The 26,952-nt window shown below is 26.8% G+C and overlaps 1 protein-coding gene across 1 annotated transcript in view; it reads right to left on the minus strand.

Moving 5' to 3' along the window:
• LOC107448282 (uncharacterized) overlaps positions 1–26,952 on the minus strand; it is a 44,442-nt gene that overhangs the window by 9,635 nt on the left and 7,855 nt on the right. The window contains exons 2-3 of the mRNA XM_087152877.1: positions 20,765–20,820; positions 11,130–11,453 (exon numbers count right to left, since the gene is read on the minus strand). Of these exons, the coding sequence (XP_087009003.1) occupies positions 11,130–11,453; positions 20,765–20,820 (380 nt within the window). The remainder of the gene's footprint in view (positions 1–11,129; positions 11,454–20,764; positions 20,821–26,952) is intronic.

Below are 26,952 nucleotides of genomic sequence, written 5' to 3' on the forward strand. Positions count from 1 at the left end.
AAAAAAATCAAATTGTTTTATAACACAAGTTCAATTATATTAGTATGTATACGATTGTTATTTCATATGATAATCAACGTTATTGACATGATTCACAAGCTTTTCGCTTATTGTTTTCGAATAAGGTATTCAGAAACATTATTTTTGGTTCTTAATTTTCTACCGGTCCCTCAAATCTCTAAATGCTTTAAACTTCAGTAATACATAGGAAAAAACGCATGACTTTAACACTTCAAAAGCTCTAAAATAATTTTCTAAGTATTCCTTGAGAAATATGAAAAAATACGTTGGTATTGGATTGTTTCGATTATTTTGACGACCTATATATATATATATATATATATATATATATATATATATATATATATATATATATATATATATATATATATATATATATATATATATATACACACACACACACATATATATATATATATATATATATATATATATATATATATATATATATATATATATATATATATATATATATATATATATATATAAACATTTCAATGTATTTGTTTTATCGGAATCTTCCATAAAAAATGGAATTATATCTGTCGTATATCTGTATATATAAAAAATGTAATTATATCTAATGAAATGTCGATAAACTAATACCGCTGCTTAGTTTTCTAATAAGCATTTAATTTCTGGTAAATCCTTTTTTCATACAATAACTTTAAACTACTAAGGATTGCCAAATATTTTGATTACATATTCATATTTTTAAATATTCTGAGTACATTTCTTACTATAAAGATTATAAATTTGAAGAAATTTTAAATGAGCACGCAGAAAATATTTATATGCCATTTACTACGCGCAACGATTTGTCTTCAATTTATATAACAGACATTCAATATTTTCACAAGTAGTGAAGAATCGACTAATATTAAGTTTATCATGCTAGATTAAATTAGTTTATAAATACGTCTTTTAATCAGAAATTATACAGCAATTTTTTTATAAAATTAATGTTAGACTTATTTTAATTAGTTATAACTTTTAAAGTCTCTTATCATTTCGAAACTGATTAATCTATAACAATACAACCGAATTCAATGGAACACCTGGATTATATACTCCTGAATCCAGCATTGGAACAAACTAACCTTCGTAGCTTCATTGAACTAGTAACCGGCATTCACATTACATGGCGAAGAAAACCACAAAAATTTCCCGCAATTCGCTCAACTGAAAATGGAATTCTAACCCTGAGCCGTCGACCACTGAGAATATTATGTATCAGTACTGTGGTTGGTGCGAGCTGGGACCAGAATTCTTATCAACCAGTCACCTCTGGGTTCGAACCTGGGTCTCCAAATTAGAAAGGGTATGCCTTATCCCCTGGGTCTCCGCAGCTCTATTTATAATTATTTTACTTAATTTTATAACCGGTGTTGAAAAGCCGACCTAGTTCTCAGTCTACAACTATCATTGTTCAATTTAAAAGTCTTGTAATTTTGAACCCAACCCAGAATACAAAAGAACTCTTGGATCAAGCATTGGGAGAAACTAGCCTCCGTGAAAAGTGTTTTGATGGTACTAACACACGCTTGCGGTACATAGGGAGAAAAACCACTAAAACTTCTTATGGTTAGCTCAACTGAAAGGAGACTCTAACCCAGAGTCCGTCCACCACTGGATATATTTTAAAACAGTACTGCGGTTGGGGAGTCGCAGGGTGCAAAATTCATATCGACCAGCCATCACTGAGATTCGAAATTGGTTCTCATTTGGGAGGCGAGCTTTTTATCCTGAGTTACCACTGATCTTTTATAATTATTTTTTATAACCATCGTTGAACAGTTTACCCAATTTTAAATTTACGACTACTAATGTTCAACTCCATAGCCTTGTAATTTGAACCAATCCAAAAGACAAGGAAACTCCTGAAGGACTTTACGAATCGGCAGATTTAACGTGCATCAGTCACCTTGTCAACACAGGGAGTGTTCGGCCGGTTGGGGTCGAACACACGACCTTTTGGACATGAGCTCAGTGCCCTATTAACCAGGCTATCCCGGCCCCTTTTATCATTCTGGGAATTTTTCTGATTCAATTACTTATGTATTTGTTTTTAAGAAAAATGCGTTTCTGAGTTACGTCTAAAGAATAAAGTACTCACGGCATCCCTTGTGCACACGATATATGTATAAACTGTTGTTTATTATTTTTTTTCTTTGTTTTATTCTTCATTTTGAACTTATATATATATGTATATATATATATATATATATATATATATATATATATATATATATATATATATATATATATATATATATATATATATATATATATATATATATATATATATATATATATATATATATATATATATATATATATATATATATATATATATATATATATATATTATATATATATATATATATATATATATAAGTATTATCATGTTATCATGGTTAAGGTATTTACCCAGATCCCCTGTCTTAATTATATTATTCAAAAACTTTAAAAACTAAATTCGATAAAATACCTTTAAGTGATTTATTTTTAAAAGTTAAACATAATATAATTAATGCTTTTCACTCTTCGAAGCAAAACAAATTAAACAACCATTGAAAATAGTTAGCTTCTTCACAGATTCTACAATGTATTTTTAGAAAATTGGGAGTACATCCTTCTGCTTGCAGTCGCTCTCAAACTACTCAATTACTCGTGATATTGTTCTAATTCACTTTTTTCACTAATACCCCAGTTTTTATAGTTTAATTTCTTTTGCACTAAATTTTAAATGTATTGTTGGCTGTTGTCATCGGAAATAAACACTGCTGATAGTCTATATATAGGATATTATCACATATCGAGCAATATATTATATATTAACACATACCGAGCAATGTATTATATATTAACATATATCGAGCAATATATTATACAATATTTAAGGGGCCTACATGCCCGAGAGCTTTCATATCTGAATTATTGGAACTTTATTTTCCAGATTGCGGTTACATCTCATATTTTCTAGATCACAAATGAAAATCAATCTAAAAGGATACATTGTGATAATATGAATTACTAGAAGGCTTTGCTTCATACTCGCTTCGTTCTCCAATCCTCGCAATTGCCTGTTATTTTTAACATCCTCACGAAATTAAATACTTAATATCCCCTCAAATAATAGTATACTATCCCCTCAATGAGGGGATAGTATACTATTATTTGAGGGGATATTAAGTATTTAATTTCGTTAGGATGTTATCGAATTAGGAATACTTCAGTGACCCAATCTGTCATCTTGATTAAATAATATAACTACAGATGAAAAGGGACAATGACTTGATTTAAGAACTTCACTTAGATATTATCCGAGATTTTGATTTCAAATACTCTTTAACGCATTTATTGGATTTTATTAGTTAAAACACTATGGCATAATAAACATGTAAATTAGAAAAATATCTTCGTTAGTTTTCAACTCTTTCATCACTTTTCTACATCTTATACATTTTTGTAATTAAATGGATTGTAATTAAATATCAAGAGCAGATTGGCTTGCTTTATTGTAAATGTCTACTAGTTTTAGTGTTTATTAGGTGAGAGTAATTGCATTAATCATGGAATTTCTTTATGTATGTCATATAATTGGATTATAAAGTGAATTAAGTTGGATTTTAATTTTTAAATTTTTTTACAAAATTTGAAGAAAAAAATATTAAAAATTAATTTTAATAAGTATGCTTTTCATGCTAAAGCATTGATGCGAAAATAAAAATAATAATTTAAAAAAATAATAATGTAAAATAAACTGAAAATAATAAAATATTAATAATAAAATAAACTAATTTTATAAAAATAATATTATAAATTATAAAAGCATTAAAAAATTACAAAAAAATTACTATGGATAATCATTAAAATAATTATTTTTATTCCCTACTAGCTCATGGCTCTGATTGAGGCTGGTTTCCAAAAGCCTTCTTGGCACTTGTTTGGAAACAATTCTTAGGGGTCAGGGTTTGGGGGTCGGGGGTCAAGAACCAGTTTTACTCTCCCCTGAACTAGGAGGGGGAGGGAGTGTTACTTCCGCGTCATTGCAAATAGTCTGAGAATAAAATAATAAAGAAAAGAGGATACCCTTTTACTACCCGCTAAACATTTTTATTTGGAAAAGTATGCATGGAATACGTAGAGTTTGTTTAAAATACATTATTATCAAAATGATAATATTGTATCTAATAAAAAGAGATAAACTGAAAACTGCCGAGATCTGTACTTGGGTATTAATAAAGCATGATTTCGTTAGAGAAAATTACTTAAATGTTTCTCATCTAGCTTTTATGATATATTTTAATTTGTATAAACTGCTTTACTTATTCTTTTGCTTTGTGAAATACTTAAATCAAACACTTTTTAATCCAACTCATGAAAAATTCTTTAATTTGTACAAGGAATTTTGTTTTATTTGAAAACTACGTAGGCTCAGTGGTTCTTACTTCTTCTGTGTCGCGAATTATGGGATGCGTTAAAATTTTTGTTATAAAAATTAAATTGAAAGAAAATTTTAAATTTTCGGTTTTAAGGTTGACTACCGCAATAGTGTACTCGTCTTAGTACATAAATGTTCTGCTTTTTCCTAATGAAACGAAGTAATGTGTTATAAAAAGCTCGAATCGCTTAACAGTTTTGTTTGCTTTTTTTCATCTATTTTCATCTACAAAATTAAAGTATCTATACCTGAATGCAGAAAAGTTTATAAAATTATTAATTTAAAGTTAAAGGAAATTAATTGTACTTAATTTTGAAATGATATATTAAAATATATTTTTCACTACTATTTTTTAAGACCCAGCAGATAATAAATTAAGATAACTCTCATGTCGAAACATCATCCTCTAACTCGTTGTTATAAGTATTTTTGAAGAATCCAATTCAAAAACTAGAGTAAGTATATAAATTTGTTAGCCAGGATCTCTCGAACCAGTTAGATATATAGATTTTTTTTATTTTACTTGTTTTTTGTTTTGCTCGTAAACATATTAATGTTTACATTTGAAAGTATATGCTACCTTTTATTCATTTACTAAAGTACCACCTGTGATTGTTAAAAATTGTAGAGGTCTCTGATAAAATGCTTGTTCTTTGATTTTTGTCAATTGTAATTTAATGGTAAACGTTAGTTCTGTTTAAAAAATTTTAAAACAAAATTCTTGTCTTAGAATTGCAGCACTAATTCAAACGATAAAGATAGCTTTAACAAAAAAAAAATCTAGTATAACGGTTTTTAACTGATAACATGTAAAAAAACTAGTCTATAGTATTGTTATTACACATTGTTTTATAATATATACGGAGCACACATTTAAGAAATTATGCTATTTCTCTTTTATATTTTATTTAAACTTGGATTTTATGAATTATTATTTTGTTTAGACATTGTAAAAATATTAATTTCACATTATGTTGTATTTTCTTTTAATCCTTAAATGACTACTTTGTTATTTTAAAGTTACTTACTTTTTTTTTTTAAATAAAACATTTGTATCTATTAAAATGCATTAAATTTTTGAAAGTTTATAATTTAATTTTTCAGTTGTATTCTTTTAGATCTATTGAAACTGCAAGTTAAAATCTATTTGAAACTCCAAGAGAATGTAGAAAAAGACATTAAGATTTATTCGTCGTGAATCATGAAAAATAAGTTCTCACATTTTTCAATAATATCAGAAATATAGAATAAACCTTTGAATATACCTTTAGGATCAAGTTAGTTGTGCCCGGTTTGGTAAAACCCTTGCGCACTTTAATTCTTAAGTAAAATATGGTCTGAAATATTCGGAGATGTAATGACTATATACACGCTATATTACATAGTTACGTGCGTGAAAGATAATTCAAAATGATATCGAGGCTGTAATATTTATTTACTGTTGGGGATACGCAGAAAGAAGATTGAAAGACCCAAAACAATTTATACAAAATTATTGTTAGTTAGACTATTAATATTTATAATATAAATCTTTTTCTTGAGCAGAGTAAATGTTTTAAAGCATTCCTAATATGAAAGAATAAAAAACAGTGTCATACATTATTTTAAATTTTATTTGATATTACCAATATTTGGAATGATGAATGGTGGAAAAATAATTAAATAAATAAGAGGAGTAACAAGGACACTACCTCCGTTTTATACACCAAAAATAGTAAAAAAGTAATAAGTATAGTTGCGTGATCTATTTTTGGCGCACCCTTTAAATATTGAGTTTTGCCAAAAAATGTAACCCGGACTTCCATGGTCGCTCAGTATATCTCCACCCCCTATGTCCACTAATGTCCACGCCTATTCCTCCCATTCTCCCACCCATGGCTCCTTCAATTTGACTTGTCTCTCAGCGTAGAAAGGGCCTTAATAAATATAATTATATAAACATAAATATCAATAAATTTTACAAAATTTTTAAAATTACTTCAGCTGTAAAAATTTGAGTTAAGATAAAGCTCTCGAAATGTAGTATTTGATGTTTATATTTACAATTCCAGAAAACAAATTTTCTTAGGTTGACAAATTTCATTACTCTAAAACAGGTGTTTCAGTTACAAGAAAATTATAATTTTAAAAAACTCATGATTAATAAGTTATAAATAGCACATAAATATTAAAATACAGTTATTAATTATAATGCAAAAATTATAAAAGCAATATTATTAATCGAAATTCGAAATCGAATCCACTCGAGAAATTTTACTTCCATTGTTTTAACTAATTTATAATGATTAAAAAATCATTCAAGTGAGACAGAAAAAAATGATGATTTTTTCATAAAATCCGTTACTAATATAAAAATAATAGTATGCATATTTATTGAACAATTGTTATAGAAATTGCCATGATTTCTTTCAATTAAAAATATAATTGAAAATATAAATGTTTCTGTTTAAATAAAACTAAAAATAATCTCATAAAATTAGCCCAAGAAAAGAAGAGTAAAAAAAAAGATTTGTGTACAATGTGGCCTACTTTGTTAGAAACTGAATTTACCATTTCTTAAAACAAATGGACCGGGAATTGTTTAATTCATAAAAACTCAAAGAATTTCTTTTTAAACACGCATATCCCTGCATGGGACCCTGAAATTTGTGAATGACATCATCTTTAGTTACTCACACATCAGCAAGCAATTCGAAGCTATTTTCAATGTCCCCTGAGTAAAACATTTATGCTCTATTGATATTATCTTTAGGTCATTTTCTAGCGATGCATTTGACCTAGAATAGCATCTCCACTTTTTTTATTTAACCTGACTTTGATAGATTTTTAAAGAGCTTATTTAAATCTTCATTAAAGTGATACTCTGAAAATGAGTAGATATCCTGTTTCATCATCTCTACTTTTTTATTTAACCTGACTTTGATAGATTTTTAAGGAACTTATTTAAATCTTCATTAAAGTGATACTCTGAAAATGAGTAGATATCCTGTTTCATCATCTCTACTTTTTTATTTAACCTGACTTTGATAGATTTTTAAAGAACTTATTTAAATCTTCATTAAAGTGATACTCTGAAAATGAGTAGATATCCTATTTCATCATCTCTACTTTTTTATTTAACCTGACTTTGATAGATTTTTAAAGAACTTATTTAAATCTTCATTAAAGTGATACTCTGAAAATGAGTAGATATCCTATTTCATCATCTCTACTTTTTAATTTAACCTGACTTTGATAGATTTTTAAAGAACTTATTTAAATCTTCATTAAAATGATACTCTGAAAATGAGTAGATATCCTATTTCATCATCTCTACTTTCTTATTTAACCTGACTTTGATAGATTTTTAAAGAACTTATTTAAATCTTCATTAAAGTGATACTCTGAAAATGAGTAGATATCCCATTTCACTTCAGTGAGAAAAGGTAGTAAAGTGCTAATACGTTTTATAAATGCAACTGAATATTTTGTTTCTTGATATTTTTTGAATTATATATTGCTATGTTTTAATATTAGTTTGCTAAAACTATCATTCTAACATGTACAATTTACAATCATTTCTTGAAATAAAACTTTCATGTACATGCATAACATACAAGAATTTTGTTTTTAAAGCATATGTTAAATAATGGTTTAAAAGAATTAGCAACTTACTATGACATACGTACATGCTAAAGATGTAAGAACAACGTACAAAGTACGTATCCAAAGCAGTATGAAATAAAAACAATTGAGAATTTCCTTGTTTATCCGTATGATTTGGTTACAGAAACATCATTTAGATTGATTGCAGCTGAACTTAAATAAGAAATTAAGATTGAAGTTTTATGTAAAACAAATATTAAAGCCAACGATTTTTATTATTAAGTTTCTTGAAACATAAAAAATTATATTCTTTTGTTCTATGCTTTTTATTACACTGTTTTTAAATTTCCAATTTTAGATTACTTTAATTACCTAAAATGATATGCTTGCTTTTATTTCTTATTGTTTACTAAAATAAAGTAATTATATTGTATATCCTTTACATATTACTATATTTCTTGTCCTAAGTTTCTTAAAATTCAAAATTATTTACCAAACTACAATGCCACAAATATAAAATTATTTATAATTCACCTCAGCATTATTAATTTTCATGCATATGAATTCACTTATACCTTATGACAGCAGTGAATAAATTTATAAAAGTAGAGCAATTGTATAATATTTAATGCTAATAAAGTATATGTCACTGAAATAAATAATAATTAAAAGCAATAGACTTATAAAATAATTTAAAAATGTCTCATATTTCTCAGATTTGTTCCATAGAAAATCTCCCACAGCTGCTTCTAAATTTGTACATTTGTTATCTAACCATTCGTAACTAAATTTAATGGCTAAATTATACACAGTTCGATACATGCATTTATTTAAGTTAATATTAAATGTTGCATCACAACAATTCTAGAGTCAAACTAAAAGTTTTATATTTATTAATGTAAGATTATTCAATATATATTTTCCTTCTTTTTTTTGCATTTTTCGTTTTATAGTATGAATATTTTCAGACTAATATAAATAGTCTGGTGCAATCCTTATAGAATAAGAGCTATAAAAATTTCTTATACACGTATATTTTCTTAATTCTAAAGAAACAAGATTTTCTCATGGTGTCTTGTTTTGCCAATTGTTTGCTCTTTTTGAACTATTTATAATAATGTAATAAGTTGGATTAAAAATAATAATCAAAACATATTATAAAATAAATAATTTAAAAATCAATATTATTGATTATTAGCATTATTAATGGCTAAGTGATTATTAAAGTTCTGCCTAACTTATTTTATTACTCTTTATATACTTTTTCCATACATTTAAAACAAAAACAAGTACAATAGAGTATTTTTTTATAGAAATGGTACTTATATTGCCATGCAATAGATAAAAAAAGGAATATGTTTAAGTAAAAATATGTTCGAATCAATTTTTTACCAACAAATTACTTGTAACTAGTTTATCAATACACTTTCGGATTTTTTTTATTTAAATTTTGAAACATATGACAATAAAATTATTACCTTAAGTGCATTAAAAGTCAGAGCGATAAAATAAAAGCATATATAAGTAACAAATATATCATAAAATCATATTACAGGTATAATCAATGTCTCAATACAGAATTATATAAATGTTTACAAGAGGATGGTATTATGAAGAGTTGTTCTTTAACTTAATTAAATTTTTGATAATAGGAAAAGTTAACCGAAAATTAAGGTCTATAATAACTATCAAATCATTAAATTTCAATTAATTGCATGATAATAAGAATATAAGTGTACTAAAACTTTGATATATATCAGGTTTGAACCATGTTTTTGCTCTAATGTGTTACTTTTTGGAACTATAATGTGGATAAATTGAATGTAAAATTAAACCAATGTGATGAAATATCGTAAAAAATCCTCTTTTCGAAATTCATTCTCAAGAACTATTCAATCAATTTTATACAAATGTTGCATTTTGTTATGTAAAATTGCATTCTTTAAAATTATGTAAAAAATAATATACCTTAAAATTCAATTTTTTTCGACTATTATTAAATAAAATAATAAATACTTATGAAAAATTATTTTTTGCATGAAACTATCTCTGGATAAGAAAATTTTATAATTGTGTGCAAAGATTCATCAATTCACTTAACAAGTTCAACAATTATAGCGAAATACGCAAAAAATAATATTAAGATTTTGGACATCTTCCTTAACCAAACTATTGGGACAATATTTCCCAAATTGTGACTGCCCCCTATATTTTGTGGGTCAAAAATCCAAATCCGTCGAGAAAAATGCATGTTTATTCAGAAAAAGTACGTTTTGATTTCTGGTTTTCGTAATTTAAAATATCATCTACACAAATTAATTAGCATATCTAGATTCAAACGCTTCGCGCTGTCTTGCCACAGGTCCCTGGTTCGATCCTCGGCTCGGGCAAGGTTGACTCAGCCTTTCATCCCTTCAGTGGGTCGATAAATGAGTACCAAGCATGCTTGGGAACTAAGCACTGGGGCTTCCGCTTTCGGCTGACCACCTGACCGGAACATCTGCTCCTGCACCCCAGAGCCCAAGGTCAAGAAAACTGAGATGGGCACAGTAGGCCTTGGCCCTCATGGGCTGTCGCGCTGCTGAGTTTAGTTTAGACTCAAACATCGAATCATTATGATTAAGTCCTGTCCTAGTACGTCCAATTTTTTTGCATCAAAAAATATTCAGGGTGTTCCATTTTTTGGGCACTGAACATTACAGTCGTACATCCAAAAAAATTTCAGAAAAAACGCTACATTGACGCTATTCCTCATTATTTCAAAGAATTTAATTTTACATGGCGAAATACAAAACTTGAACGAAATTGGTCAATTAGTTCCTGAGAAATTGAGTTTTAAATATACGGCTTTTTTAAATACAACGATTTTGTTTCTGATTTCGTAACTTAAAATATCGCTCCCACTAATTAATTAGCACATTTGAGATTACTTTTTTGAACCGCTCGAATGATTGCGGACTATACATGATATAGACTATTATATGATTAACTTAATACTTCACTTTTATAAATTAATTAGAGGTAAAAAAAAACTACTTCTTCTACCTGTCTTCCGCAGAGTTTACCAAAAGTTTACCTGCCGTAAAGGTCTTCTCAGTCCTAATCCAAAGATCCTTGGAACAATTCTAAGTCTTCTCATAAGCCTTGTCAATCGAAGCATTCTTCTTGCTAATATCAGTCTGGATACGATGTTTCCTGCAGCGTTGGGAATATTGGCATCTCTTACAAAGACAACGGAATTGGGATTTGCCTGTTGGGCTGCTGCAATAGGCTGATCATACTGCTGACCTTGCTGATCAGGAGAACCCACTTGCTGGGAATTTCGATTCAGGAAGAAGTCTTCTAAACTCATTCGCCGATCTGCTGTCTGTATTCCATTGGTTGACGTTTGAACTGTTGCCTTTAATTAAAATTTTTATGTTAAAGAAAATTTATATCTAATTTATGAAACAATATAAGGTGTAGTAATTAAAAACAATATCACATGAGAAAGTTCACTGTAAGAGATTCCGGATTGAATACTGGAAAAAAGTACCCACACTCAGGGTGCCGGTACTTTTCACCGTGAAATCCATTTTTACCGGAACACGTTATGGAACAAAAAAATCTGATATACCATAGATTTCACAATCATAATTACCGCAACATCACCGAATCATTTTAATTAAATAAATACAGTAAAAATTATAATATAATAATTTTACTGTAAAAATGGATATTACGATATATTGGAATTTACGGATCAAAATGCCAATATTTTATACCGCAATTTCATCCGGAATTTCATCCGGAGTGTAGTTGATATACTATATAAATTTTGAAAATTTATAAAAATAAACTTATTTCTCTTGAGAATAGGGTAGAAAGTTTTTATGTAAATAGAAGTAGTTAAAAATAACAACATTCATTATTTTGAGTAAATTACATTTTTAAATGTAAATGTCAATATTAATTCTTGTATATATTTATTCTTAATAAAACAATAAAAGGTTTAAAAGGAAAAAAGGCTGTATAAAACATAAAAATTTAAAGCTGTTGATTACATGCGACAGGAAGATTACATTCTTAGGAATTAAGAGGGAAACAGGTTAAAAGCAACCATTTCCATCTGTAAATTCTATAGCCCTAACTCCTAACCTAGAGTAGAACAGAGAAAATGATACTTTTTCATAGAATAAAAAGATCAATGAACGACTTTTTAAAAAGTTAAGATGTTAAATTTTTTATTAATTGTTATACATTATAGAATTTGATTATTATTGAACTTCATAATTATTTCAAAGTAAAGAAATATTCATTGGTAGTAGATATATATTGGAATATATATTGTTAGCAGAAAATAATAAAGACTTATTTCTTCTTGTTTTCAGAATACGCAACTAAGATTAAAATTTAAAATATTTTATTCGAAATCTTTACTGATTAAAAATTTGACTAAATTTAAGCAGTTTGAAAAAATTAAGAAACTTTTTTAAAATTTGTATTGTTCAAATTAGTGATTCTAAACGAATTATTTTCATCATTACAAAATTTTACCTATAGAAAAAATTTTAATTTGCAGAAAACACTACAAAATAGTATCTGATTTGTTAAAGTGCAACACATGTCTGATTTTTATTATACAGAAGATGGCCTTTAACAATTGATTGCCTTGCATAACGTAAAATAATAACTTCAAATCGACTTATGATTGATATTAAAGTTATATTTACTTTCTCAACTACAAATTTGTTTATCAATAACAAAAACAATTACATAGTTAGTCAGAACTTAATAAATAATGTAAGTTGTTGTAAGTTGTAAACTAAGTGTTCTGGTGCACTACTGATGTGTAAGAGACAATCAAAGTGGCTGCTAAAAGATAGAGCCCGGAAAATGGAGCTAGGTACTAAAGTCAAAGTAGGAAGGTGTGTGCAATTAGCAATTAACAGTAAGGTGGTGTTGGGATAACAATTCAATAAAAAATCATATAAAATGCCGGGTATCACTTACTCATAATTTAGAACTGCTTAATAAATAAATAAAAATTATGTTATTTTGAGGCGATTATTAATTATATTGATCATTAATTAACATCAAAAGAAGAGTCAGTTTACTATTAGAAATTGATTAATAAATTTCTAGTTAGAATTGATTTTAAAAAATTTTTTTAATTAAATTAAATCAATCAATTTGATTGTATAAAATTTAAAACTTGTACTTATTAATATTTCAATTCCATTTAAATTTACTCTTTTTTGCTTAGGGATATCTCTAAATAGGTAAAAATGTCAAAGTAAATGTTCTGTAAATAATCTAAAGTAGAACATTTTTAGTTATTATTTGGTTAAGTAAATTTATGAGTAAAAGTAAATTAATCAACGTACTGCATGAACAATTCTTATATGGTATCATAAAGCAAATAGCTTACAAAATTGTGATAAACTGCGCGTAATTATTTTTGTTTATTAACAATAAACAAATTACTATATTAAAATTTAAACCTATTCAATTAAATGGTTCCAAAATTTTTATATATATGATAAAGTCATGGTTCCATAAATTCTAGATTCTATTGGTATAATCAGTCACTTTAACCTAATCATAATTACCATTGTAACCATTTTTTAAAAAAATTCGTATTTAATTTTTGGTAACTGTGAAACTTGCTTGAGTACGTGATTACTTAGGTTGTTAGATCTATAAGTTCTTTACTTTCAGTTACTAAGTGTTCAATCTATAAAAATTGTTTTTATGCAAAACGTAAAATAAATTACTTATTCTTCTAAGTCTGATAAGCAAAACATTCCTGTTAGTAATCAATTTAAGAATAAACTGTAAGTTATGAGATTTAAAATGCATAAACCTTGAAAAATATTGAAATTTGATACGGTTGGAAATTTTGCAAATTTATTGCATTTACTGAGTTTATTTAAAAATTTTAACAAAGTTTAATTTAAAAATTTTGAAAAAGTTTCATTTAAAGAAAAGCAATTTTTTAATAATTTTTTATGTCTAAAAAACACAAGATTTTTTTTAAAAAAAAATAACTGTTGCAATTGACATTTTCTCAATTCATTTTCAAGAGTGCGTGTTAAGCAAAGAAATTTACTGTTAAAAATGTTTTTAGATTGCATGCTTTGTCCTACATGTTACATTAAACCTTTCATTAAAAAATGATTGTAGAGAAATCTCAAGGAAGATAATAATAATGCATTTAAAAACTAATGATTATTAAATCTGATTTGAACAATAAAATGAGCAAGTACCGTTGAAATTTTATAACCCTTTTTAACTAATTAACTAGGATTTGTAAAATGCAAAGCAATGCTAAGATACTTGATCAATTCCACTTAATATTATTGCAACATTATTTTTTATTGCATTACAATCTAACAAGCATACAATGTGGACAACACAGCATTAATGATTAACTAAAGATCAATGACGATATTGAATGAAATAGTAAACCAAAGTTAATTGTTAAAGTAATGCTGTTTGTTGTTAATGTCATATGAAAAATATAAGCAATTAATTTAATGAACCATAGTCATGTAATGAAGAAAAAGCAATAAAAATGACAGAAACCATATAATGAATAAAAAAAGGGAAATTATAAAAGTTCTTCGTAAATTAATCTTTAAACATGTGTTGAATTTAAAATGATAAAAAGAAAAAATGAGAAAGTAATCATTGTTTTAAAAGGAAAATTACACATAAAAAAGTAATCGCTGATAATAAGATAATATTAATTGATGAAAAAAGTTATTTCTACAAATAATGAACAAAATGAGTATATTGGAAATTATTTTAAAGCTTACACTTGACTTTAAAAATTTGCAGATACGGTAGAGATTTATAAAAAAAAATTATATTGGTACTAGCAAAGTGTCTCATCTTTATCATCAGAGTTTGTGTTTATTTTTTTTAATTTTATTTCCTTCCCGGACAACAACACAAAAATCCTTTAACATATTGTTTCATTCATATCAATGTTATACAACTTTTAAATCTAACTAATTTTATTTATCACTTTAGCAGTTTTTTATTATCATGTTTTTGACAGTCTCAATAGTATTGCATGTGAATTATTACTATTTTTACCCTTTTTGCTATCATCCTTTTTAAGTACTCGGCATAAATCTTAGTATCTCTTTTGTAAAATTGTGAACGTGAACATTAATTATATTCTGATTACATATTTAGTATTCCATATTTTGACAACAGCAGTATTTGGTATTCCATGTTTTGGCAACAGCAGTTCTTGTGTACGATATAGATTTTGAGTTTTTAGAATAACGGTGTGCGTAAATTTTAATAAAAGTAAACAGTAAATGATCTGCGTTTGTTTTGTTTTTCTTTTAAAAGTTGTTTCTTACATTATCAGAAGTGGAATAAACAGGCAACTGTAATTAGTTTTGAGTTTAAAATGGCATTTTTATCGCGACTTCGTAAAGATCAGTTACGTTACATAGCTAATGAGTTATCTGAAGATGTTTCGTCTACTACTTTGAAAATCCCTGACTTGAGAAAGTTAATATTGAATAGCGAGAAATACGATGAAGAAATGGTTCGAGGAATGGTCGAAAATTTGGTTGAAGACGCCGAGCGCCTTCGTCAAGAAGAGAAAGAAAAAGCCGATCGGGAACATGAATTGGAACTCAAGAAGTTAGATATTGCTGCTAAAACTTCAGAAGTAGTCGAAACTGAAGTAATAACATCGTCGCGAAAAGTTGATTGGCAGTCACAACTGAGAAAGTTTTCTACGAGTAATGAGGATAGCAGCCTTTATTTAGTACATTTCGAGAGAGTAATGAAAAGAGTACAAATACCAAGTACATTGTGGATGGCATGTTTAATTAACCAGTTACCAAGTGAAATTGTCCAAATGATAATGAGAGAACCAGACGAACAGTCAGAAAATTATGACTATGTTAAATCTCTTTTGCTTAAGTGCTACACAAAATTTAGACAACTTTTTTTGACAACTACTTAAGTGTCCTGAAAAATTTAGACAACTTTTTTATTCTCATGAGAATACTGATGGAAAGTCATGGAAAGAATATTACCACGAGCTTGAAATGTATTTTAATGGGTGAACTGCAGGACTTAAAATAAGTAGTTTTGAGAGTTTAAAAGACCTGATCATCACAGATCGAATGAAAGCTCGGGTGCCGCCAGATATACGAGAACGTTACTTGGATCAGTGTGCCCATATAATTTTACCTTATACATTAGCTGAAAAGGTAGATGAATTTATTGAACTCAAAGATGTTTTTAAGAATCATATACAGTATAATAATAAATATAGTAACAATAAGTTTTTGAAAGAAGAAAATATCGCCGAAGGTAAACAAACAGAGCCAAGTCGAAGTACAACTAATAATCAAACTGTTTGCTACAATTGTTATGATACCGGCCATTTTGCCCGTGATTGTGCAAAGCCAGAACGCCCAAAGTTTTGTACTGCCTGCAAAACAGAAGGACATGGTACAAAGGAATGTCCAAAGAGAGCGTCTTTCCCATTAGTCAATGCAGTTTCGTTTTTACCCAGTTCCAGTAATAATACAACGAAGAATATTATCATAGAAGAAGTAAATACAAGTGCTCTTATGGATACCGCTGCTGATATATCTATGTTAAAATATAGTTTTGCACAAACGTTTAATAAAAATATTCATAAAAATATAGTTACACGAATTCGAGGTATTGGAGGTGTAAGGGAGTCACTAGGAATTATCATACTTAATGTGACAATAGACAGGGTAAAGCTGAAGGAAGTTCTGTTTTATGTAGTGACTGATGATACATTTGAAGGCCCGGATGTTCTCATCGGGAACGACATCATTGACTCACCCGAGATAATAATGGTTAGAAATCAAGGCAGGTCCAAGTTAGTTAATGTGGAAGAGTTGGATTTTTTGCATGATTTCCAGATTAATGAAATGCCTGATAGGGTTGTGTTGAAGACTCTCGAAAAGTTCGTGATTGAACCGCGTACAGTTCAATTGGTAACTGTTTTCAGTGCACAAGGATGCTACGTTTGCTATCCACGATGGTAAATCCCAAGTGCCAGTCGTGAATCCTAGTAGCGTAAAATTACAATTAAAGAAAAATCGTGTTATCTTGCGAGGAAATTGGGTATCTGAAAATAGTTACAATTCAATGGTTAAAGAAAATGCAGATTCAACCCCAGCCGTTTTATTAGCAAAAGAAATTGTGCGAAATCCTATCGATAGAGAATGTGTTAAAATTGGACCATCAATAAATAAGGAACAACAGCAAATTTTATGCAATTTGTTAAATGAATTTAGGCTATGTTTTGCTTTAAAAATGAACTAGGATGCATTAATAATACTGTAATGCGTATCGTTGAGACACCGGGTAGTAAACCTGTTTCTCGTTCACCCTATCGAGCTTCGAACTACGAGAGACAAGTTTTAAGAGAAATCGTTCAAGAATTGAAAGATCAGGGTGTTATTCGTGACAGTTCTTCTGAATACAGTAGCCCTGTTTTGCTTGTATCTAAGAAAACTGGTGATCATCGTATGGTGATTGATTACAGACATTTAAATTCACAAACTATTAAGGATAAATTTCCATTACCCTGCATCGATGATTTGCTTGAAAGACTGTCTGGTTTTAATTTATTCTGCATCCTTGATGCATGTCAAGGATATAATCAGATAGCAATGGATGAAGAATCCTCACGAAAGGCAGCGTTTACAGCTCCTGATGGACATTACGAGCCTACACGTTTGTTTTTTTGGCTTATCGAATGGACCAGCGAGCGATGTCATTAGCTTTGGGTGATTTGCTTTGGAACGGTGTATCATGTTTTATTGACGATATATTCTTCGGTTCGATCGGCTTTGATGATATGATAGTGAAGCTTCGCGATAGTGATAGCTAAAATCAATAATATGAAAATTAAATAAAACAAAATTTAAGCATTATTTTTTACTTATAAATTTGTTTATTAAAAATGAGGATTAATAAAAGATTAAATTTTATAAATACTTTTTCAGCAATTAATACTTTAAAACAATGTATTTAAAAGCATACAATTTTTAAAATTCATTTTATATATTTCAGAGCAATTTTCTATACTACGAGAAAAAAACCTAATTTAAATAAACTAACAGATTTTTATTCAAATGCAATTACATAGAGTCATTATATAAAATCAATTTTTATTTTTTCTCTCAAAATTATTTACAAATTCTGAGTCGCACACTGTAGGAAATAAGTAGAGATTTATATTTCTAAATATTCCTAAAAATTTCAATAAATAATTTTGAAATAAAAAACATGCATTCCTCATTCTCATGGTCCCATATTCTCACATTTATTTTCAATAGAATCTAATCTTGAGAGAAAATATATGATGATTGTTTAAAAAGCTCCAAATCTGCTCTGATTTTATTACTTTTATTTATTGACATGGAAGTCATTTAATATGAATAAGTTCAATTCCAAACATTAAACCTTTTAAATTTAAAAAAGATTAATCTTTTGAAAAAGGCAAAGTGTTAGTTTATAACTATGATTCTTGTTTTTGCAAAACAATTAGCTGCTCAAACTGGAGTTAATCACTCACTGTCATTAAAATATATAGCTTCTTTTATTTTTGTAAAATCCTCTTGATTTCAAACATAGTATGAATCATGTAAACTGCCAGAGTATGCGATAAGTCTTAATTTGTAAGCGAAAGACGATAACGTGAAATTATTAGTTAGTAATTATTGAAATCTTAATTTCGCATAATGTCTTTTTTTCAAATCACGACTCTCAAAAGCATATGCTTACTTTTTTTAATTTAAAAAATATAAGGAAAAGTAGAAAAATGATAGGAAATGATCTCTGGATCAGCGGGCGATTATTAGTTGGGGAATGGCTATAACATTATCAAACACAGTAGTCTCAAAAATGGCAACCGACTCAGTATCTATATAAAAAGAAGATCGCGAGTTGCACCGATACCATAGTAAATCCACGCCCTATTTTGACTGTTTTTCCGAAAACTTATTCTATAAATTTCCACTTGTCCTGGTATTTTTTCATGCGATAAAGCTCTTCGTGAATTTCGAATCGAGAGCGAATATCGAATTGAGTAATCACTTTTTGATGCGCAAATTTAGTCTTAATAGTTTATGCATATCCGCATTTATTTAAAATTGCTATGTTTTTTTAACACGATATTACGATTCGCACATATTTGATCGCGTCTGTAAGTAATTACTTTAAAAAAAACTAATTTGTTGATAATTTCAAAGTGTTTCCAGTCGTTTTATCCAAATTTATCACTCTCAGATAATCTTTAAAATAGCGAAATTCCAGTTGTTTTTTATTAAACTTGCTTAATAGAATTATTATTAATGAGCAGGCTCTTCTTTATCTAATAAAAACCTTAAATGATCATTAAAGCAAGTGAAATAATCTGTAAAATTTTTATTGCTTAAATAATTAACATAAATCACTAATTTGCATTTTTTGTACGAAATCGGATGATCCAATTTTCGACAAGTTCCATTAATAAAAATTTCAGAAATATTTTTCTTTAGTTAACCCCATCTATAATTTAGTCAAACCAATCAATGCAAATTATTATTCCCTCAAAACACATTGCCAACACATTTTTTTATCAAATGTTTCAACACATTTTTTATCAAATCATTGCAAATCAAATTAATCAATAATACTTGTTAACTAAATTACAAATAATTTTTATTAATTATTTTTTAAGTATCATCTTATTTGAATAGTTTTTTGAATTATTTAACCACAAAAATATTGAAATGTAATTATTTAATAATTAGTATTTATAAACTTTTGAAATATTTATTTAATCGTTTCTAAATGCTTTCTGAATAAAACAGCAAAAAGCCTTGAAGTTAATCCTCAAGCAAAAATCCTTAAATTTATAACTATAATTTTTTTAATGTTTGAGCTTGTAAATGCGACTGGCAAATTTCATAAACATTATCCTGCAATCTCATTCCAATAGTAATGCTGTAATTCTATTTTTATGTAGTTTTATTTATCGCTATACAATTTCTAAAAACTATTTGATATCAGTATGCGTTATTATTTCGAAAGCCCTATTATTAGACTGGCATAGCGTGTTTAATTTAAATTTATTTATTTATTGAAACTATTGAATAAACGAAATCATGAAAATTATAAAGTATCCCGAAAATTCAAAAGAATATTACACTTTCATTTATAATAATTTTTATTCATTAACTTCATCATCAACATTTGTAGTCTTGTTTTCATCTGGTTGTTTCCAGTTACAGCATTCAAAATATCCCATTGTACATAAACATGATCATTTCTATTTGAATTAATCACTGTTGTTTTTTTCTATGCATTCATGAGCAGATGGAAATTGCAAACCAATAAAGTGTTATTTATTCTGCGAACAACTTCATTTTAGGGAAATCTTTTTATAATATATTCAGAACTGAATTAAATATGTATATTCTGTGGTATATATATAATAGCAATCTCTCTTTATCATTTTTGCAGATTGTGAGGAAATAAAATTGTGCATGACAGAAATAAGTGTAAAATAATTTCTTGAGCATTTTAGCATCACTTTTTCCATATACCAAATAAGTAAAGATTGTTATTAACCCCTTTTTTTTAATACATACTATAATTCGTGACTATAAAGTGCATAGGATCAGAGTAAACACAGTCATTTTATAAATAAATAAATATTTATACCACATTCTGCGTCCTTTGAATTCCTTGGTCGGTGCTTACTCTACCAGCAAGTAAGGCTGAAATAAATTAAATTTTAATTATTGAAAAGAAAATTTCATTTCTACAATTAAATAATACTATGAATAAGTTGACACCTTTTATAGAAAAAAATTAGGAAAAATACGCAAAGTAATCAAAAATTATAATTATTTCAGCATGAAAACTTTTTATGTAAAATGTGTTTTAATATGCTTTTTCTTCTCTCGAAACTTCAAATACAAAATTTAAAGCGTATTTTAGAATTGTGTGTTTTTTTATAAAATAAAAGATTCAGGAAAATTATTATAAAATAGTGTTTTTTGTTAAAAAAATATTTTAGGTTATAGTTTATGTTTTATAAAATAAGGCAAATTTTGATAAATAATTTAATCTCAATAAAAAAAATTATTTATGTATAACAATTTTCTTTTTCAATTAAGCAATTTTATGGTATTTTGTTATTCTCAATATGAAGTAAGACATATTAGAATAAAATACTTATTCTTTCTAAAATAAGCACCTTTCGTGTAATAATTTTTTCTCAATAAATGAATACCTTATACACTTTCGGGAAATAATTTTTCCTCAATTGTAATAAGACATTCATAAGGCAATGTCTTACCACTTTTGGAGTTATAATTTATTAACCAACAGGTTGTAAGTTAATCAAAAATATTGGAGTTCAATTTTAATATAAAAATTGAAGGATGTTAGCGTTTTATAACCTTTTGAAACCTTTATCTAAGGTATCACTTTTGTTGAAACCTTTATTTATTAAGCTTAATTTTAATTATTTCAAGTGCTTAATTTTAAGTTTGATAATTTGGAAATAAAGAAAATCTATAACTTCTGAAAGCATAAAAATTATAAGGTTTAAAAATGTAATCAAACAGTCATATAATTAACCCTAATGGTTACAATTATTTTATGAACAATTATTAATACCTCTTAGGACACCTTGCACTGTAAAGTAAAAAATTTTATTTTATATTATCATCATAAGTAACATTTTTTATCATAAATATTTTAATTTGTTTTAATCGTTTTAGTAATTATTTATGCGTTGTACGCCAATTCTATTTAATTCAATATTATTTCATATCTCTTTAATAATAAAGATTTTTACGTTCTTGGTTTTTAAAGAAATTAGCTAGGGAAACTTAATCAAATGAAATAAAATTTCTACTTATATCTTTATTATATCTTATATTTTATATACTTATATCTTATATACTTATATCCTTATATCTTATATTTCTACTTATATCTTACTTTCCAGTTCCAATTTTTTTTTTAAATAAATTAGATAAATATAAGATCTCCTCTTGACAAACACAAATATTTATTTGTTTTTAAATATTATTTTTATATATGTTTGTTAATTTCATCGACGAAAAAATATAAAGTTTTAACTAATTTCAAATTTTTACATAGATATTTTTTAGTTCAACCCAATGCTGTTTTTATCAATAGCTTTAACGTCTAATTTACCATTTTACCAATGTCTTACATTTTAATAATAAAACTGACAACATAGTTAACTAAAAGAATATGTATTTTCACTAGAGAGTTTTGAAGAACGACTTCGGACTTGTTCCAATTATGTAACAATACTCGTACCACATATTGTTCAACTTTTTTCAACTATATGATGATATTCAAGTAATCTGTGGAATTTGATTTCAATTTGTTGTTTTTTACAAAATTGCACTTGTTTGTTTCAGGAATTATACTAAACTTGAAATTTTTGAATTGAAATGAATTAATTGAATTGAGTTGGTTGAAACTAAATGTTTGAATATTTTCAGAATAGGAATGCAAGAAACATTTTTTTTCAATAAATGTTTAATTTTATTATGTATATTTAATTGTTTTTGATTAAAGTAATGTAATATAATTATTAGCACTTTTTTAAATAGAAAGTGATGTGATATAAATAATTAATATTTAAAGTTATCTAAAAAGTCAAACAAAATTCTATTATTAAAAGCTAGGCTGATATACTTTATTATTAAATTCAAGCTTAAACTATAAATATACTTTAGTTAAAATAAGTAAATATTTACTTAGATTTACAGCTTTTCTTTTAAATGCCTTAATATTTTGCAAAATATTACTTCATATAAATTTTAAATATTATACAAAATTTGAACAGTAAATATGTCTCTTATTTTGCTTCTGGTTCCCCTAAAACAAAAGGCCTTAAAATAAATTTAAAAAGTTGTTGGAGAACACCTAGAATGCACTGAGGTCAAAGAATATATAATGTGAGCCCACTTATATATTCCTTGATGACGTGACACAGGAATGTCGAACTTTTTCTTTGCTGTAAAACTTATTTCATCAAAGAAAATTTTAAAACACCTAATTTTTCGCAGTTAAGGTATTAAAATGTTTTTATTCTCTAATTTGGTTCGGTTCTAAAATTTATCTTAATGAAAAATAATGTACAAGTAAAATTAATTAAGAATATTAATAAAAACTTTTTAGTGTCTGTAAATGCGATAATGCACTAAAATGTTTTGCATATTTCCTTAAATTTACATAAAAAAAACTATAAATTAAATAAATATCAATAAAAAAATTTCTTCCTTATGAGTTATAAGCAATTCTAACACATCCCTCAATAAAAAATTCCATTCAAATTTAGGCAAATGCAACCCTTTCTCACCATAAACGCTATTAGATGGAAATAAATCATCTTTTGTTTCCTGGAATTTTCTTTTATGTTTAAAAAAACTTCCTGAGTCCAACTTCTATTACATTTTTCTATTTTCCATTAATTAAATGCCAACCGGAGCGCAAAGAAATAAATGCTTTCGATCTAAAAACACATTTCGCCAAACGCTAACCAAATGAGGATGTGTCGTGAATCTCATGTCAGCATCGTTTAGTAAAAATTGGGCGGAATTTTCGTTTTAGAGGAATTATAAGGAAGGCAAATGCCTTTAATGTTTCCTTCACAAATAGTGTTTACCGCTTGTTAAAATAACAATTATTTATAGAAATTCTTTCACGTATTTTTGTTAAACGTGTGTTTTAATGTGTGAAAAATTTGTTTACCTAAAAGCAAACAAATTTTTAACCAAAAGGAAATGGGTAATTGTTTGTTAGGGAAAAATACTTATTGATTGTATCTGATTGCGGTTATGATGGATGTTTACTAACTTTTAAAATATTTTTTTATTGCGTATTTTGATAAAATAATTATTTCTAACAATCTCAATTTAACAAAATCATTACAAATAGTTTTTTCATGGAAGAATTGGATATTTTCTTTTTTAAACGCATTTTAAGGAATGTAAATGAATTTGGCAAAAGTTATGACAAAACGTTTTTTTAATTTAATACTATTTTTTTAAACTTAATATGGAAATTTCTTCATTCGACTAGTCATTACCTTTAATTCAACAAAATTAACGTGTTTTATTTTAAAATTTATTCATAGCGTGAATTTATCTAACTTTTTCTAAATCTATTTTTTAGCTTTACTTTTTTCTCAAAAAGCAAATTAATAGCATTTTCCATTCTAATTTAATATGATTAATATTACTTAATATGATTCTCAATTTAATATGAATTTTCAAAAAGCAAAAAATGATAAAAAGCAATAATGATCTCTCATAGCAAAAAATTAGTACTTTAACAGAATATTTATTGAAAATTGCCATGTAAAGAATATTTTATCAACTGACGTATTTATAAATTGTGTGACGAAAGACAAGAAAACGTTTATTTTTGCTTTGAATATGAGACACAGAATAAAAACGAAAGTACAAATTTCATTTTTTCTTTAAATGATCAAATTTTAATATATTTTAACATCTGTCTAAATACAATTTCTTAAAGGATTTCATTTATTTATTTATTTTTATTTTTGTATTTAAATTTTCATTCACGTTTCATAACTAAGAAATACGCGAAGAAATTTTCTGGAAAATTATCGTCCTGTATAGTACAAATATTTCTGGTAAAAAAAAAACAGTTTAGGTTATTAAACCCAAAATATGCGATCTTTAAACCATTCATTTCATATTTTTTTCGTTCATATGGTAACGGTTCATTCTCGTTTTCAAAATTATAGTTTTTATTATCTCATATTTAGTAAAAACTGTGAAAACCGAAAAGTAAATTTATTCGAAAAAATGGTTTTATGCCATTTTCTGGGTATCATGATTATTAAAGGTAAATTGATATTACTAGGCATCAAAATTACCCAATTTCATCATATTTACCAAATTTTATTGTATATTATAAAACACTATTTTATTGTTAATTTTAACAAAATCATTACCAAATTGCTTCTGTAAAAAATATCGTAATTTTGGTGTTCTCATAGCATTAAATTTTCGGGCAATAAATTTTACCATGTTAGGGTAGTTTTGACCACTCCCATTTTTTCAGTGTAAATGAATGTGTTAATGAATGTTAAGTGTATTCGTCCATTTTAAGTAAGAGGACTTACGACTGAGGTCTTCAAACAATTAGACACGTACCGTAGCCCAAGAGGTGACAACACATGTTATGTGAAGAGTGCGTACCTATGAGCATTATACATGTAAAAAAAGATAAATTTATTAATAAATTCTTACCTTCAGAGAAAAAAAAACAGAATATTTTTTCTTCGTGATTAAAAAAAATATTGTTAGCAAGAAACAAACTACCAATATTTGATAAATTAAAGTTCTTTAAAAATACTCTATGCTTATAAAACCTATTCACGAACATGAAATGTATATCAGACATATGTGAATAATATATTAAGACTTAGCCACGTTGTTAAAAGGAATCTAATAAATATTTTGTGTTCAGTATTTGTATATTCATATTCAATTTTTTATGACTCGCTGTAAAATGTAATTGTTTGTTCCAAATTTAATTCAAGCAATCGTTTCTATTTTTAATCAATGATAAACAAATGTTTGCTTCCACAACAAAAAACTCATAGTTATTAAATTTTAAATTTTTTGAACTTTTATAAATTTTAAATAGAATTATAGCTAAGGCTTTCTAAATATTATATAAACAATTAAAAAACAATTTCGCTTCTTACGAAGGAAAGAATGTTTTAAGATTGTTGGCCATACATTCGGCACCAAGATCTTGAAGAGAAGATACTTGTTTATTTTTTTTAACACAAAAATTAAAATACGCTTAGATAGTGACACAGAGTGCAAAAAACCCAGAAACACTTTTGATCTAATGAACAAACCTTCACGTTCTAGGACTTAATCTTAATGATTCCAGTGGGTGACCTCAAATATGCAAATTACTTAGTGCAGACGGTATTTTAAGTTAAAAAATCAGACTCAAAAACGCACTTTCCTTGAATAAATAAGGGATTCGGAATTCTGACCCCCAAAATATAGGGGCTGGCCGCAATCTGGGAAATATCATCCCCATAGTGCAGTCAGGATAGTGATCCAAAGTTTAGATCATATTCTTTGGATCGCCATATATCGAGAACTTTTAAACGAATAAAAAAATTTTCTCACACAATTACAAAAAATCGTTTATCCGAAGATAATTCCATCCAAAATACAACTTTTAGTAAATATTTATTTATTTTCTATTATTTTGCTTAATAATTGTCAAATAAATATTTGAGTTATAAAATATAAATTTTATATCGTTCCAAAGAATGCATATATGGCAAAATACAAAGTTTGAGTGAAATTGGTCCGATAGTTCCAGTGAAATTAAATTCTAAAAATAGTACTTTTTATTTTTTAAAGGTCAGTAACAGAGCAACTGTTTTCGAAAGAAATTTAATAATTTTAAAAATTGACAGCATAAATTAATGCCCTATACTTAACATAAAATATAAATAAATCTGAATATGAAACTTTTTTAAAAATGCCAATTCCCATATTCTTCCTCCAAATTCTTTCATAAAGCTCTGCGATTTAGTTTTGCAGCTAATAAAATGCATCTGTAAATTATCATACCTTCAAAATGAATGTAATTTTGTTCAAATAAATTAAAGAATGCTGCATTCTACACACGTTTTTTTATCGCATCATTGCAAATAATCATCTTTCCCTGACATAACACAGCATCTTTTGGTGGTTATGTCTCACAATTACTGGATTATTTTTAAACAAGTTATCCTTGTACGGTCTGAGTGTAAGTTCCGCGATTATTATGAATTATTTTTAGTTTAATTTTAT

This window comes from Parasteatoda tepidariorum, chromosome 10 (genome assembly GCF_982258835.1).
Source record: "Parasteatoda tepidariorum strain Cologne lab strain chromosome 10, Ptep-v5.0, whole genome shotgun sequence".
Taxonomy (NCBI): Eukaryota; Metazoa; Arthropoda; class Arachnida; order Araneae; family Theridiidae; genus Parasteatoda; species Parasteatoda tepidariorum.